Source organism: Halichoeres trimaculatus, unplaced genomic scaffold (genome assembly GCF_033239565.1).
Source record: "Halichoeres trimaculatus isolate MK-OKI-2021-1 unplaced genomic scaffold, fHalTri1.1 fHalTri1_scaffold_20, whole genome shotgun sequence".
NCBI lineage: Eukaryota > Metazoa > Chordata > Actinopteri > Labriformes > Labridae > Halichoeres > Halichoeres trimaculatus.
In genome coordinates, this window is record NW_027437198.1 from 22510375 (window position 1) to 22527173 (window position 16799).

The following is a 16799-nucleotide window of genomic DNA, read 5'->3' on the forward strand; positions in this document are numbered from 1 at the left end:
TGTGTTTGGTTCTGAGATGCTGGAAACTGATGACTAAGTTTTAGACTTCTTAGTGTCATATAATCACTGCGTCATAGCTGCCGCTTTGTATCTCCACTGTACCTGACCTGATGAAAACCTTGAAATAGCTCTTTGCTTCTTTAACCCTTTGACGATTATAGAGGGAAGCAGGCGTCATGTTCTGGATGTGTCCATCTGTCTGTCTCTTGTTTATGAGCAGTATAATAAGAACGCTTGAAGGAAAAACCTTTAAATTGGATTTTTACAGAGAACAAGTTTCACTGTTTGACGTCACATTTAGAGGTCACTGTGTTTAATTAAAGAAATCTGCTCCAAGCACACATGACACGTTTTTTACACTGTTGTTGTTTTTCAAGTTATTTTTCTGGCTTTTTATGCCTTTATTTAAAAAGGACAGGGTGAGAGTGAGGAGTCACCTGCGGGAAAGTTACTGCAGGTTGGATCTGAACCGATCTACTCAGTTGTGGGCCAACTTCATGGGGCACATGTTTGTCTGTTTGGGCTGAAATCATGAAGTGATGGCATTTTTTTAAGTTCAACTTTACCATCCCAAAATGCTTGGCAGGCCATGTCCACACGTAGCGGTGTATCTGGGAAACCGAGTTTTTGGTTTGTAAACTTCACAGCTGAATAACGGGGGCTCATTTTGATTGGCTGGCACAGGTTTTCATCTGAAAAGCACCGCCAAATATGGGTTTAAATGCCTTGAGCCGCACTTATCAGTGGATATATCCGCTGTGTGTAGGGATTTGACCTTTCACACTTGAAACGATATGGTACCGATGCCCAGTCCCTGGCAATCGGTTCTCAACGGTACCAATTTTCTGTACTTTCGTGTGTTTATGTGGTTATAAATATAAATATTTTCAATAATAAAATCTCAGAGTGTTTCGATTTTACATTTTTATTTTTAAATGAATACACTTGCAATGCTGTGTTCATGTCCAGTATAGAAAATCACCTTCTACTGTCACAAGGATGCATTTAGGTACCTAAACATGGTCGGTACCTATAAAAGTAGGGATGGGTACCAAATTAGGTACTTTAATCGGCACCGACCGAATTCTGTCAAAAGTGCCGGGTACCGATTCACATAAAACCAAAAGGTACCATGTTTAGGTACCTTAATGCATCCTTGTGACTATGCAAGAGTGGAAGGGTAGGTGATTTTCCATTCTGGATATAAACACAGCATTACATTGTTGTATATTGAAGAACAAATATGCTAAGTTGAACAATTTTTCTGTTTTATTATCAAACAAATTGATATTTTTTACCACAAAAACACAAAAAAGTACCGAAAATTGGTACTTTTAAGTATCGGTACCGATTGCCAGGTACCGCGCATCGGAACCGTCTCGTTTCAAATGTGAAAGGTACCCATCCCTATATAAAAGTCCCTATTTTGGTATCAATCCCTAGCTGCGAGTGAACGAAAGAATTTTAAAAATGAATGAGGGTGAAATTTGTTTCTAAAAATACCCGGCTATGTGTGTACATGGCCTACGAAGCAGTTTTGAGGCCAAAGTGTTGCTTTATTTTAACATGATGGGGTTTCTGTCCTATAGATGTGTCCCAAGCCTCTAGTGGTCACTTGAGGAACTGTATTTAACTATCGGATGAACTGATTTTATTTTGGTAGTCAGAGATCAAAGTCTACAACTATGACTTCATGTCCATCCTACAGAGAAACAGAGGTCGAGAGAATGTATTGTGAGTTGTTTGGTGCAGCTTTTTCATTTTTTGGGTCTTCTTGTGCTTGGGTTTTGATTTTTTATTCATCAAATATTTAAATCTGGGAATTCATCCCCTCATATCCAGAGTTATGCTGTTGCTCTGCTGAAACACTCATGCTAACGTTATACCATGACTGATTCTTAAAGCTTAAGATGACATATTACCGGTAAATATAGAACTATAAGTTCCATGAAAGATGTCAGAAGATGAGACGCCTACGAAGCTACATTTTCCATTAGCAAAAAAAAAAGAAAAGAAAACAGTGCTTTACTTATTTTCACAACTTTTCTGTGTCAGTTGAAATAACCAACCTCTTATGTTGTGTTGTTGCTTTTGCCTACATGTTGTAGCCTTTGCAAACCATCTGACCCCTACTGGCCGCCGTAGTTTCCACCTGAGTGTGTTAAACTTGTCTGTTAACTGTGACTGTGTGTGTTGTCCCTCATTACCCGGCCTAATACAACAACATTCTCTTTAAAGCCTTGCATCTGTGCCAGGGCGAAGTCTGTCGCTTTGAGGCAAACTCATTTGGGTTTGTGTGACTTACACTGAGCAAAGAGAGAATTATTTACATAGAAATAAAGCCATTATCAGTCGCATGTATTATTTACATGAAGCCCCGCCTTCTGCCTCCTTCTCTCCCTCATGATCAGTCCTTATCATTCCTCAACTTCCAAGCTCCTTCCTTGTTTCTGTCCTCTCATGTTTTCCGTTATGCCTCTCTGTAATTGTGTTTCTCTCTCTCTCTCTCTCTCTCACACACACACACACGCACGCACACGCAGAGTATCATTTATTATTAACATGCTTTTCATCAGTGGTGACATTTCATGCAGGCAGCGCAGTCAGCCATGCAGAATCACACACATATGTTTGTGCACACACGCTAACACACACATCATGGATAATTAAAGCCGTGTACTGCAGGAGAGCGCGAGCCAGAGTCGTTTGTTTGGCCAGGCGGGCACGGCTGACTCAGAGCCGCCCTCACACACACAGGGCCTACTTCCACAGCCTTTATCACTACATGTAATATCTCACCTATCCCTCCTTTCATCCCTCTTTATTTGGTCACGTCTTCTCCCCGTCTCTCCTTTATTCATGGCTGTATTACTTAACCCCCTGTACTTTTTAATTTTCTTCCTCTCACCTTCTCTCCCCTGGGGAGTCTCCATCTGGAGGTCAGACAGTGAAGGGCACTCCAAAGGGAGAGGAGGACTAGAGAGAGGGAAGAAGAGGAGAGTGTTCTCCAGTTACAAACGGATGAAAAGAGACTTTTTTTGTTATTATGTGAAAGCAACAGGAGGGAAAGCAGGTCAGAGAGAAGCACACTGCAGGATGCTCTCTGTTTTACTTTTTAACTGCTGCCTGTGAGACAAAACACACAGCTAATAATATTTTAAAGGCTCATTAAATACAGATAATTTCCTCATTTAGTGATCGTAATGTTGGTTACCTTCAAGATCCTTTATCCCATTTAATTTTCTTAAAAAGGAAATATCAAAAACTGTTGTGCTGCTTTGACAGAGTAAATATTTAGTCTTTTAGTAGAAAGTGAGGCTGCTTAAGAATTAAAAAAAAACTGGTTTTTATCGTAGTGATCACTTCTTATGCATGAAATAAGGATCGTTTGGACTTATTCTTCCAATTTAGCTTTTTTATTTTGCATGATATCTGAAGAAAATAATATTTCTGTATTTTTCCTTCTTGGGGTAGTACCATAATTAACAGATAAATGTGAAATGTGTCCTCAGACAGATGCACTGAGAAATATGATACAAATCTTAAAGCAGCTGTAAGGACTATCTGTTTTAGGTGGATTGCAGTGACACCCTTTGGCCAGGGGTTCTGCACGCACCGTTGTGAAGATTCAACTCTTATCAAGGCGTGTGTTTGTTTTTACCTCTACCTAACTGTTTTTATCAACAGTTAGGTAGAGCTACTGTTTGAAATGTGACAAAAATCAAACTTTATCAGTTTGTACTCTAGTTTAGTAGCTGGCTATATTTTAGCCTTTAGCTTGTGCTTAAGCCTTTAGCTCATATTTTAGCCTTTAGCTTGTGCTCTATCACTCTCCTGTTTAGCTTTATTCTGTTCTTCTGTCCTTTTTCTGTCTAAAAGTTAGGCTTACGTTTAAACAGTTAAACCCATGTTTAAGCCTTCAGCTTGTGTTTTTGCCTATTGCTTATGTTTTAGCCTTTAGCTCATGTTTTAGCCTTTAGCTCTCATTATAGCTTAAGCTCTTGTTTAAGCCTTGAGCTCATGTTTAAGCCTTTTGCTCATGTTAGCTCTTGTTTTATCTTTTAACTCATGTTTTAGCTTTAAGCTCGTGTTTGAGCCTTTAGCCCGTGCTCTATCACTCTCTTTTTTAGCTTTTTCTGCTCTTTTGTCCTTTTTCTGTCTAAGGGTTAGGCTTTAGCTTGTGTTTTAACAGTTTAACCCATGTTTTAGCCTTTAGCTCATGTTTTAGCCTTTAGCTCTTGTTTGCACCTTTTGCTCTTGTTTTTGCCTCTAGCTCATGTTTTAAGGCTTTAGCTCTTTATTTAGCCTTAAGCTCATGCTTTAGCCGTTAGCTCATGTTTTAGCCCTTAGCTCTTGTTTTACCCTTTAGCCCATGTTTTAGCCCTAAGCTTGTGTTTTAGTCTTTAGCTTATTTTTTCGCCTTTACCTCTTGTTTTAGCCTTTAGTTTGTGCTCTGTCACACTCTAGTTTATCTTTCTTCTGCTGTTCTGTCCTTTTTTCTGTCTTAAAGTTAGGCTCCAGTGTTGACCATCACTACAAAATTTATCACAGAAAGTGTTTTCTGCAGAAAAAAACATTACTAAACTTCGTCAGTGTGGTGTTGTCATAGAGACCCCGATGTGCCATAAACCATCTGGTCCTGTTCAACCTAATAGGGAAGCAAAGAAAAAACATTTAGCAATAATCTGTATTGGTGCTGATAATCCCATTTTGCAGTGTAGATTACGATCAGGCATATATCCAGGAGTGAGACTTGTTTTGAAAGATTACTTAAAAATTCCTCTCAGGGACCTATGGAGAAGAAAAATTAATCTTCAAAACTCATGTTTCATTTTCAAAGTGGAAAAAGTCATGTTGAAGAATATCCTGCTATTTAATGTTCAGTTAATGTGAAGCATTATTTTCTGTCATCACGTCCAGATTTGCTCTGTGTGGGAAACACTGTGTGCCCAACCAATTTGCTCACATAGCAAAAGTAAATATTTTCCCTGGTTTAGCTCTGTTTGCTAAATCTTTAACTCTGAGCTGGCTCACGAGACGCGTGCATCGCTGCTTGTGTAAGTCAGAGTGTTAAAAGCTTTAACTGCTGCTTTATTGAATCTCTGAGTCTTCGCCAAAGATGCTCTGAGTTACCGTCCACAGCCTGTACATGCTGCTGCTCCTCTGCCCACATGAGACCGTTTTTGGGCCAACCGAGTGTCAAATAAGGACAAGTGAGCACACACAGACTGGAGCAGAGGCAGAATAATGCTGAACGCTGCTGTGCTGATTTGTTTTGTCTGAGACTCGTGGATTGGCTCTTCTACTTTCTGCACGTCTCACACAGATTGAGGGTTTTGTGTGATATTATGCATTTCTCAGATATCTGCAGTCGCTGAGAGGAGAGTTTCCCCACTCTGGAGTCAATGGATGCACACAAGTGTCAGCTCCGCCTGTGTGTGTGTGTGTGCTCAAAGACCTGCATCAAAGTGTGTGTTCAGGATTAAAAAGATGCACAAACAGTACAACAACAGATCACATGAAGCAGACATGCAGAAACACATGAACACAATCTGTTTCCTCTCCTGCTCCCTCCCCCTTTTTTCTCTCCTCTCCCTCTTTCTCATGCATGCACACACACACACACACACATACGGTACTGTACACAGCATCACAGCAGTGTAGCCCCGGCATGCAGGGAGGGGAACAAAAAGGCAGGGATGTGAGAGGAGAAGGGGACAAGAGCTGTGGTCGTCCTCGAATGCAGGAGACAGGAGGAAGGAGGGAAGGAAGGAAGGAAGGAAGGTGGGAGGGCAAGTCGAGGGGACGACAGCTTCGCCATACGTGGAGGAGAGGAGGCTCTGACTGAGAGATGATGTGAGTGCTTGTTTGAGAAGATCTGTCCCCTTTTCTCCTCCTCTTCTTCTTCTTCTTCTTCCTTCTTCCGCCACTCACTCCACCAGCTGTTCCTCTGTCCTCCCTCTTCTCCTCTCCTCCCCACACTTTGATTTACCCTTTCACTCAGCTATGTTTAACGTGAAGCTGTTGTGTGCGTGTGTGTGTGAGGGGAGACGGAGGGCGGGTGAGGTTATTGAAGTGTGATTTAGAGGCATGTGGGGTCAATAACAGCAGAGCGACAGCAGGAATCAGATTCTTTCTTCAGTTCCTGGTTTCTCGTTTGTAATATTACGTAATAATCATAAGACTTGTCATTCATTATTACATCACTGATAATCAGGATTCCTGCGCAGTCATCTCAACCTTAAAACCCTTCTCCTGTCAGACGCTGCGAGTTCATTACTCCAGATTTGACGCTACAGCAAAAACTCATCTGAGCCGCATCTGTTTTTATGAATGGAGCCATGACAGAGGAGAGAATACTACGTATGTAAAGCATCGGAGGAGGAGGAAGAGGGAGTAGTTGATGATTGAGTTGCATGTTTTGAATCTGTGTGTGCGTGTGTGTGAGTGTGTGTGTGTGAAACCCCCTGCAAACAAACCCACTCACCTCTTTCTTCCTCTTTTTCCAAATTACCTCATTTCTTCTTTTTTAAAGCCCCCTCCCTCCCTCTGCTCCTCTCCTCCTCCCTCTCCTTCCTCCCTCTCCTTCCCTGTGTCGCAGTCACAATGAACCATCTCCATCTCTCCTCCTCCTCCTCCTCCTCTCTCCCTCCGTCTTAAGAATGAAGGGGCTGGGAGAGCGCGGCCCTCTTCCTCTCCCTTCTTCCATCTCTCCCTCCTCCTCTTCCTCCTCCTGTACCTCCTCCTCCTCCTCCCTCGCGGCTCGCGCTCGCTGCTTTCTCGCTGGAAGACGAGAAGGAGAAGGAGCAGGAGGAGGAGAGGAGAGGGAGGGGAGGAAATGGCGATGGGGGCATGCGGCGAGGAGGATCTCTCCCTCTCCCTCTCCCTCTCTTCTTCCTGGCCATCGCTGGGCCCCGTGAACAGGAGCGTCTGGTTCATTTACAGGTACCTGCCATGGTTTTTCTCCCCTCCCTCCCTCCCTCCCTCCAGTTGCCGGGGGAGATGGGAGGTGGGGGGGTGAGGGTGGCGTAGGGAGAGATGCATGCATGTGGACATCATGGACGGCCGGGCAGGATCGATTAGACGGACTGACAGATGTTGCAACGCATGCTCGCAGGCGGATGTGTTTGATTCAGAGTGTCTTCATGTGTGTGTGTGTGTGTGTGTGTGTGTGCTGCTGCTGTTGCTGCTGCTGCTGCACAGCCTGGTGTATGAGCCGTGCAGCTGTTCCGTGTTTTGCTTTGTGAACATGTGTGTGTGACTGTGTCGTTTCCATTCCTCCTTGCTTTGAATCGCTCTGTGAGCACCGACCTCGAGCAATGCTGCACCGGCACAAGACACGCTTACTGCTTCACTGATGTGCAGAGTGATTGCGTGTTTGTTTGTGTGCCTCTGTGTGTGTATGTGTGTGTGTGATGTCCACCTTAAACTGTAAAACAGGGCAGGAAATCTCTCCTCCTGTGTTTGCTGGTTGATGGCATGTGTTGCTGCGTCCTGTGTGTTGTGCAGCGTGCATCTGTGTGTTTACCTGCGTGTGTGTGTGTATGTGGAGAGCGCAGACAAATTGGAAACAGTGCATGAGAGGGAGTTTTAGCAATGCAGCACGCATGACCAGCTCCAGCTCCTCTCTGACACCTCTATGGATGCCTGTTTGGACAAACACGTTTCATGCTTTGACTTCTCATGCAGCATCAGAGACACACACTCCTGGAGATCAGTTACATGCATCTCCAACCCTGATACTGCGCAGGCTCCTAAACCTGCTCTTGTTTGCAGAGACGATGGTAGAGACTCAGAGGAGAGCAGGAGGGATGCTTGGTTGGGATGTCAGGATGTGAAGTTTGAAAGTTTGTCACATTGAGATTAAAACGTCACAGTGTATCTATCTTATTTCGTTTCACTGTTTTGATTTCATTAGCATCTCTGCAACAAAGCCGCCTTCTCTCCTTGGTTTGCTGCAGCTTTGAGTTGAAAATCTGACTCTGGATCTGTCTTTTTCACCCGCTTGGTTCTTTTTGTAATGCAGCTTGTATCAATTCAAAGCATGTGGCGTTTAAAGTACCAAATCACCGACTCGGCTCCTCTAGTTTACGCAGAGCTCCTCTGATATGCAAGCAGTATCCGAACACATGCAAAGTGAGGTTTGATTATGTGATATTTCCCACAAACTCTGTGCCGCACAGTCGACTAGCAATGTGGCTTTTAGAAGCAGCCGTTGCGTCTTGCAAGCAAATCATGACTGCATCTCTCACCCTCACTCCAGTCCTCAGAATCTCAGCTGATGTAGCCTCTGACGCCTTCTCTTGATAATATTCCCTGACGACAGCAAAAGCACGAGGTGGTCAGAGCTGGATGGGACTCAGTGGAGTGTTCTGACCCTGCGTAGACACACAAACACGAGCCAATAAAGGAGAGCGACGTAAACACGACCGTCATGATGTGACACTTCTTCCAGTGACTGACTCGATGAAAGAAAGAGTCTCTGTGGAGCAGTTTACAGAATTATTTGTTCGCACTAGAGATGACTTGGCTCAGTGAGTGTCACTTTCCTCTCAGAGATTGCTGCGATTGTCCGGATTTGAGTGCCTCTGTGACTGCAGTGGTCCTTTCTGATCAGGCAACTCTGAACATGTATCTTTTATAACCAAAGATGTGACGTACTGTTCCTTTAAAGCTCCTGTCAGGAGTTTTTATCTGGTTACAAAACTGAGCAAAATGAACAGTGACACCTCTGTTTGTCCTCTAGGGGTTAAATCTCTCAAAACCACTTTTTATTGTGACTTAATAGATTATTAAATGCTACAAATTATGTTCAAAGCTTCATTCAGTGTTATTTTGTCAAAAAGAAAAGTAGTTACAATTTTTAAGAATTTAAAAAATGTTTAAAACCCACGCTCAGAACTAAACTGAAGGAAAGAAATATTATTGTTAAAGCTATCTCTTTATGGAACAACTTGGACAAACATTTCAAAGAAGCCAAAACTTTCAGTATCTTTAAAAATCTTATCAAAGCCAACACATTAGACAAATTTAAGGAATCCCAGACAATCTGAACTTTGTCTGGTAGTGGGACTTCTGTTTGTTGTTGTTGTAGTTTTTGTTGCTTTCTTTTGTTAGAGTGAAACTGAAAATAGTGTAACTTCTTTTGGATGTGTTTTTTGAAGTGTTTAGTTCACATTTTGTGAGAAAGAGGGAAGGTGCAATAAGATTTTCTTCTTTCTGCTCCTTTTCATTCATTCAGATTCTTTTCCTTTATATTTATATTTATATTTATATTGTATGTATTTATTTTTCTAATGTCAAAAAGCATGAATAATGACCAACTACAAACTATAAAATACTAAATCGACAACAGTTCTGTGGTTGTTTTGACGCTTGCAACCGCTGCCGGAGGATAGGTGTCACACAAAGCTGGTTACAGTATGCTTTAATAACAGAAATGACTTACAGTGAGTGATATGTCTGATGATGGAGAGACTGCAGAAAGAAAAAAAGATAAAAGTTGCTGTTTTGTCCAGAGGGGGCGCCAAATATGGCACAAGCAAAGTTATATATGGGTGCTTTAAACTGAAGTCTCATCAATAATCTCGAGCCCTGTTTCCAACAAGTGGTCCGGTATGGACCAGTAAAGTTTCCCATCCCAGTTTGGGATGCTCTGATCCAACTTTTCATGTCCCGATCATAGACTGTATAAAACATGGACGTAGTCTCGCCAACGTCACCCGTCTGTGACCCTCAGCTGTGCCTTTGATTAGACTAGCTCGTGACCTTAATATCCTCTGAACGGCTGAGTTAGAAAAAAATTCTCCCCCTGTACAGTCGGTGCCGGTAGTAAAATTAGCGACTCAGACAGGAGACGTTTTTTGAACCAGGCTGTAAAAAGGTTAATTTCTGCTTTGAAAATGGCTTTTTTTGGCTTGGTGTGTATGTGACTTCCGGTACTTCTGGTACCTTCAGAGCCAGCCTCAAGCGAACACTTGAGAATCAGCAGATTTTAGCACTTCAGCATTGTCTCATATTCTCAGACCTGAGGTTGTCGCTTGGTCCCAACACAGATACTGATACCTGGGCTTTGGGTATCGGCGGATACTGATACTGATTTGATGCCAGTGTTAAATAATAACCTACATGCTCTACTGTGGGAAAAGAGTGGGAATGTGTACACTGGGAATTAGTGATGTTGATATTCATTTTAACTAGACGTGTTTCAATGTTTAACAGCAGTTTGATTAAAAAAGTGCTTCAGAAGTTACAGAAATGACTATTTAATTGTAAATTTTTATACCCTGTGTATTAAATAATTGTTTAGCTTTGGTGTCCTTTCCCACCAATACCCGATCCAACTTTTAGAGGCTGTATCAGGGCTGATACCCAATACTAGGATTGGATCAGTGCATCTTTAGTATCATCCAGTTGTGCCCTTTCTTGGTAGGCAGTGTGTAAGCTAGCTGGATGCAGATAGCCGCGACAGCTATGTAATAGCGTGATGGCATAGCAGCACAACACAGTGTGCCCCGCTGATAAATCCAACAATGGAAGACATCCAGCGAATTGTTTTCTTTGTGATTGGCATGTGGCTCTTTGTTACAAACCGCAATCAATCTTTGTTTCTCTATTACTGCTGTTGCACAGGAAGTGACGATTTTTTTCAACCAATTAATGGACTGCAGTGTTTCTAGCTCCACCTTCTGTGGTCAGATCAGCATGTCTGGCTGTTGGCAACAAAGGGGTACAGAAAATTGGAACAGTATGGGTCAGTCGTTTTGGAACCTGTCCTGGTTTTAGTCAAAGGATACGCCACAAAATGCATGTCGTACCAAGACAAATCAAACTGAACCACTTAGTGGAAATGGGGCTTTGTTCTGTGTTTAAAGCTCCTGTGATGAACTTTTGGTTGGTTGATTTTGGCTCCCTGTTGTCTCTTGAAGTCTTTTATCCTGTACATGTATTAACAGGTTTTTAAAGTAGGAATCAGTGCTGTCAATTAAGCCAGACATAAGTATGTAAACATGTGACATGCTAAACATCCATGTAGTCGCTTGTTGTGTCTGCTGCAGAGAGAAAACGATGAGTGTCTGTTTTCATGTTTACAATCCTCCCTGCCTTAGTCCCCAGTTAGTAACTTACTTCGACCACTCACTCCAGCTTTCAGATGTGTGTGATGAGTCTGTACAGTATGTGCTCATTTATTCAATCAGCTCCTCTCTGAGCGTTTGAGGTCCGGGCCGGGTGGCGGAGACGAACAGAAGAGGACAAGAATAACAAAGAGACAGCCTTGGCAGAGACAGAGAGGCTCTCACAGCTGCAGAGAGTATTATGCACTCAATAGACTGAATGAAAAAGATCATTAGGAAGGGAAATGTGTTGAGGGAAAGCTGAGGAGAAGTTTGGAGAACAAGGGAAGGAAGCCAGTATAGAGAGAAGGAGCGGTATGGAGAGGCCATCAGGACGGAAAATTGTAGAAAGAAGGAACGCCAGAGAAGACAGAAAGAGAAAGGGAGGAACAGATGGAGTGGGCTGGGACTATTTTGGTGCACGATGGGATCATCAGCATGTGGTTACAGTATGTTGCGGCTGACACTGTATATATACCTCTCTGACTCACCCTGCGACTTCTCGACTGTTTGGACGGTGAGAGTCCAAGCACCCATAAGTTTGACCTCTCTGACCTGGGGGCTTTCTTCATGCTCGATGCAAAAACTTATTTCGTATCAGATTCTGAGCAGTACATGGTTTGTTTTTACACATTCGGTCTCTGCAAGGTGTCAGAATGTATGAGTTAAACATCCAGATTTATCCATCTCGGATAAACCAAGAGGGACTTTCATGCATCCAGGTGTTAGGAATGCAGAAAGCACATCTGTCACTGCAAACAACACCAACCCCTTCAAAAGTTTTAATGAATTCTGTACAAAACTTGATTGAAACTTGAATAAATTGGCTCAAAATTTCAGTGTAAGCTGCACAGAAACTTTTTTTTAAAACCAATGAGATGATTTTCAAAGTTTTGAGAAAACCTAAAAAATATTTCATGAGATTTCTGCAGAATTTGATGAAAACCTGTTCAAATATTTTAATGGAAGTTTTGCAAATAGTGAAAAAAACAGTGAACAAAAAATTCACTGTATCGTCAAAATCTACTGTTGCAAACCCTTGATGGTTGTGCTGCGATGTATCAGCGTACACAATATTTCACACACCTCTACGCTCCTCCTATAAACATGCAGAGCCTGTTACTATTGTACCGCCACATTGCTTTACTCTGGTGTAAACCTACGTCCAGTTTTAGCTGTTGCTCAGGCAACAAGCAGCACTATCACACTACTGCATATAGCATCTCTTCTTCTTCTTCTTCTTGGAGCAGAAAGTAGCTCTGGGCTCGATGTCAGAGACGTAAGGCAAAGAAAAGAAACTGTTTAAGTCGCTCATGTGAGTGGTGGTCAAAGTTTGATGGATTAAGGCTGATGGCAATGAAATTATGAGTGAAACTTTACTTTTTGAGGTTTAATGTGAGTAAATAAGGATTATAGATCTTTAATTGTGCATAAACAAATAAAAAGTTGGGATTCTCAGGAAGACACATAGTGGGTTTGACCATGTTTACATCTGCTTTATGTATCCCAGATTCCCGGTTCCAACAGGAAATGACCCTCAACCCTCTCTTTTTGGAAGATATTCAAGAATCTAAACTTGGTGACTTCTTTGTCTCCTCTTTTAGTGACTACATAATCAAAGAGAAGACGGTCCTCCTGCAGAAAAAAGACAGCGAGGGTTTTGGTTTCGTGCTCAGAGGAGCCAAAGGTAGGATCCACTTTCTCATTACAGAACCAGTCGCTTTGATAAAACACGACGTGTGACGCTTCTCTGTGTTTGTAACTGATGCTTCCAGCTCAGACTCCCATCGAGGAGTTCACCCCCACCCCTGCCTTCCCTGCTCTGCAGTACCTGGAGTCTGTGGACGAGGGAGGCGTGGCCTGGAGAGCCGGTCTCAGGATGGGAGACTTCCTGATAGAAGTACGGTCCTTCTTCACTGCGGTTCATGTTTAGTCTGAGTTTTACCAAATTATCTTGTTAAATGTGTTTCACTCTGTTAGGTTTCTTCATTCACACTACAATCTGGGTTGGATTCAAAGGGAGCACTGAACTGTTTCCATCAGTATTTGGTCCTTTTTGATTTTCTAAAACATTGTTTCCCAAACTTTTTTCCGTCGACCCATTTTTGGGGGAACAAGCCATGCCGATCCAATCCAAAATATGTCCAATCTGTAAATCGATTGACAGGATAAATATGCAACGATAAAAGAAAGGTTCTTTAACCATGTTTCTGCATCATCTTACATCTTTTGTACCAGCTAACAATTCGACAATTCAAAGCGTGAATGCAGACCGATATCAGATTTTTTCAGTGGGAGTCGATTCATTTGTGTTTTTGGTCAAGTAAAATATGGCCCCGTCTGAGTGCAGAGGAAACCGGCAGAGGAGCAGGGAGGGGGTGTTTGGTGCGAGCGCTCTGGGCTTCTGCTGCACAAAACCACTGCTGTAAGGGTAATTTCTGCCCTAAACCTTGTGATAGGACCCAACTTGTTCCATCCCAGAGTATCACTTTAAAGAGAAAGTTACTTTTTCCATCCTGTAAATCTCATTTTATCACATCTATCCAATTAATTAATGTAGGTCCAGCCTGCATCAGGTGAGAGCTTTTTTACCTGCTGTCAGCAAAATAGCTATTAAGTATTTGCCACACCTTTTACTTCAGGAGAGATGTAACCTAAATACATAGTTAAATTAAAAGGTATTATGGTGTTAAAATGCTTTGTATAGTTTGCAACAAGGCACCCACATTTCCTCCTGTGTTTTTAAACTGACAGTGGTTAACTTTCCTCATGTGTCTGCTTCAGGTCAACGGTCAGAACGTGGTGAAAGTTGGTCACCGACAGGTCGTCAACATGATCCGGCAAGGCGGCAACAGCCTCATGGTCAAGGTGGTCATGGTGACCCGCAACCCTGACATGGAGGAAGGCACCAGGAAGAAAAGTAGGAGCGTCTCTGCTTCATATGGCTGTTACTGACCCCTCCTGTTGATCAGTGATTAACCAGTGATTTCTCCCCTCCAGTCCCACAGCAGAGTAAGAGGCTGAGCACCCCGGCTATCGCTCTACGATCAAAATCCATGACTTCAGAGCTGGAGGAGATGGGTAAGAAATGAGTTGGATAAGCCTTCTTGGGGGTGGAAAGAGAATTACAAAGATGAGGACAGACAGGAAGATGTAGACCAGGAAAGTGAGGCAGAAAGAGAGGGTGCTTATTTGTCAAAGAGGAAAAGTTACTGGGAGGATTAGATTGAGGTGGTGATAGAAACAGTGTGAAACCAGAGTGTTGGGGGTTGCTAAAGATGCTGAAAGTGTGAAAGGAGCTGAGCGAGGGCTAAATTTAGACAGCAAGAAAGTGGAGAGGCAGATAGTGTAGTTACCCAGTGACAGAAAGAAGAAGATTGGCTCGCGCTCTGGATGACGGTCTCAATCCATTTCACTGTTCTTTCAGAGGTTCCACACTGTCACTTCCAGCACCCCCACTACAGGTAACCCTCTCCCAGAAAAAGTGTCGCCATCCACCTTGTGACCCCCCTCTCACTGCCCGCCTCTCTTCCCTCTTACCCCCCCGCACCCTCCACCGCCCCCTGCCCTGGCCCCGCCCACAGCTTCAACCCCAGAGCCCACAGAGCGGACCAGCCTCCCCTCTGCTCAACTCTCTCTTTCTTACACACATACATATACACTGACACTCAGCAAGTATTTGTTGCCAAGGTAACACTGCAGGGGAATGAGGAGAGTTTATCCGGCTGCCACAAACATCATTACAAAGTATATGGTCCTCGTGTTGGTGAGGAAGTTACAGAAACGTTCTGATTTTGAAGATATTTTTACAAGAATTGGATGAAAACACGCCCAAGACAAACCAAGTGATGAGTAATTTTTTAGGAAAAAACAACTTTATTCCAGGTCTGTTGCTATGGGAACAGCATTATGTGTGGCTATGCTTATTCCATCTCTATTTGAGGCGAAATAGTGGGAGGAGAGTGCATGATGAGGGTCAACGCCCCCATTTGCAGATTAGAACATTGGATAAGGTTTCACTGGTGATTGAGTTTGTGCTTCGAAACACTGAACTTGCGTTGCTGACGCTGTAGCTGTCTTCTGAGCATGCCCAGTGAGGGATTGATGCTGTATGGAGGCTGATGTGGAGCTGCAGGAGGAGAGGGGAGTCTGCAGGGCTTTTTTTTTCAGCTGCTCTCACTTCACGTCTTCTTTTTGGTCCTTTTTCCTACAAAATAATTAAACAGCAGCAGCTGAAATGCTGCTGTGAGTCAGGATCTTATGAAAGTTCCTCCAGAGTGTAGGAATCAGACCTCTGCTTTACTCCCACCCCCGTCTCCTCCCCTCACCTGCCTTCTTTGTGTGGTGTGACCTCACCTGAGTAGCACAAAGCATGAGCATCCAGTCTGACACACGGGTACCAGCTTCCTGAGCCCCCAACCCACCTCCCTACTGTCACTGCTGCTTTAAATTCACACTTTGATTTAACATTCAGCACTTTATGTTAACCGCAGTGAAACTCTGTGTGTTGTTTCAACACGTGGAGTAACACTGCAGCCAAAAACCTCATTCATCCTGAGGTCAAACACTTTGATAACAAAGGTGGAGGGTGCTCTTTTTCAACCAAAACACCCCAATGTCTGAAAAGGGGAGCCTTGGCTATTGAAATTAAAGATATAGTGAATAAATGCACCTTGGTGATGTTTTAAACCTGCATGGTCTAATTATAAGTTCATGAACATGAAAATTAAGGCCCAACCAATTTATTATGGCCCTTTTCAAAATAATCTTCATTGGATTTAGTTTTGCAGATTAAATGCAGATATATTCTTAATTTCTCATGTGAACATGCTGGTAAGTGTTGGATTTGCACAGAATGATGTCCTTGCGCTGTTTGTCCACTGGATGGAGCCCTGACTCTTCAATCCTCAATATCAACTGCATTCTTCGTTATGCTAACCTTGCTTAAGTCATCTTAAAAGATTCCTTTTCCATACATTAAACATGTTATACATCTCCAAAACTAATGCAGAAAACCTAGAGCTAGCTTAATGCTATCATATATTGGAAATCGCATATGTATGCTAGCGGTTAGTGTACATCTATATAACTTTGGTATGAAAAGAGAATAATACTGAAAACTCCAAATGATAATAGGAAAGTTACTGCAGGCTTATGGCTGATTCCAGCAAAGCTACAGCAAGCTCAAGGTTCCAAACAGCTTAAAGTATTGCCATGAGTTATTTGGTTTATTGCCCTTGGCATTTTTTGTACTTGAAAAATTATTTTTGTTGTTAGGTGAAACAAATACCAAAGGACAAAGTGTTGTAAAACAGTAACATTATCTGCCTGTAATTAATATCTTTGTTATTGGAAGCATTAAAGGACCACAAAGGAAGTTATTTTATTTATTTGATATTATTGAAATAAATCATCAGATTAATCGGCTATCTGCTAATCATCGTAATCAGCATCGGTCTCAGAAATCCATACAGGTCGGGGCCTGATGAAAACAACAGTCACATTAAAAGCCTTAATTTATCCTCATCACACTTAAAAAAATAATTAAAACAAATCCAAGGCATCACTCCTGTTTTAATAAATGAGTTATTTTACGTTAGGACAAAGTGCACTGATCAAAAATCAACCCCGTCCCTTCACATGTGGGCTCTTTCTGTGCAGTCAGACACCTCGTTAATTAGCTTG

General features: G+C 42.6%; 1 protein-coding gene across 1 annotated transcript in view; it reads left to right on the plus strand.

The window, feature by feature from the left end:
- shank1 (SH3 and multiple ankyrin repeat domains 1) overlaps positions 1–16799 on the plus strand; it is a 104661-nt gene that overhangs the window by 70378 nt on the left and 17484 nt on the right. The window contains exons 16-19 of the mRNA XM_074697255.1: positions 12719–12801; positions 12890–13014; positions 13899–14034; positions 14115–14195. Coding sequence (XP_074553356.1) covers positions 12719–12801; positions 12890–13014; positions 13899–14034; positions 14115–14195 — 425 coding nt within the window. The remainder of the gene's footprint in view (positions 1–12718; positions 12802–12889; positions 13015–13898; positions 14035–14114; positions 14196–16799) is intronic.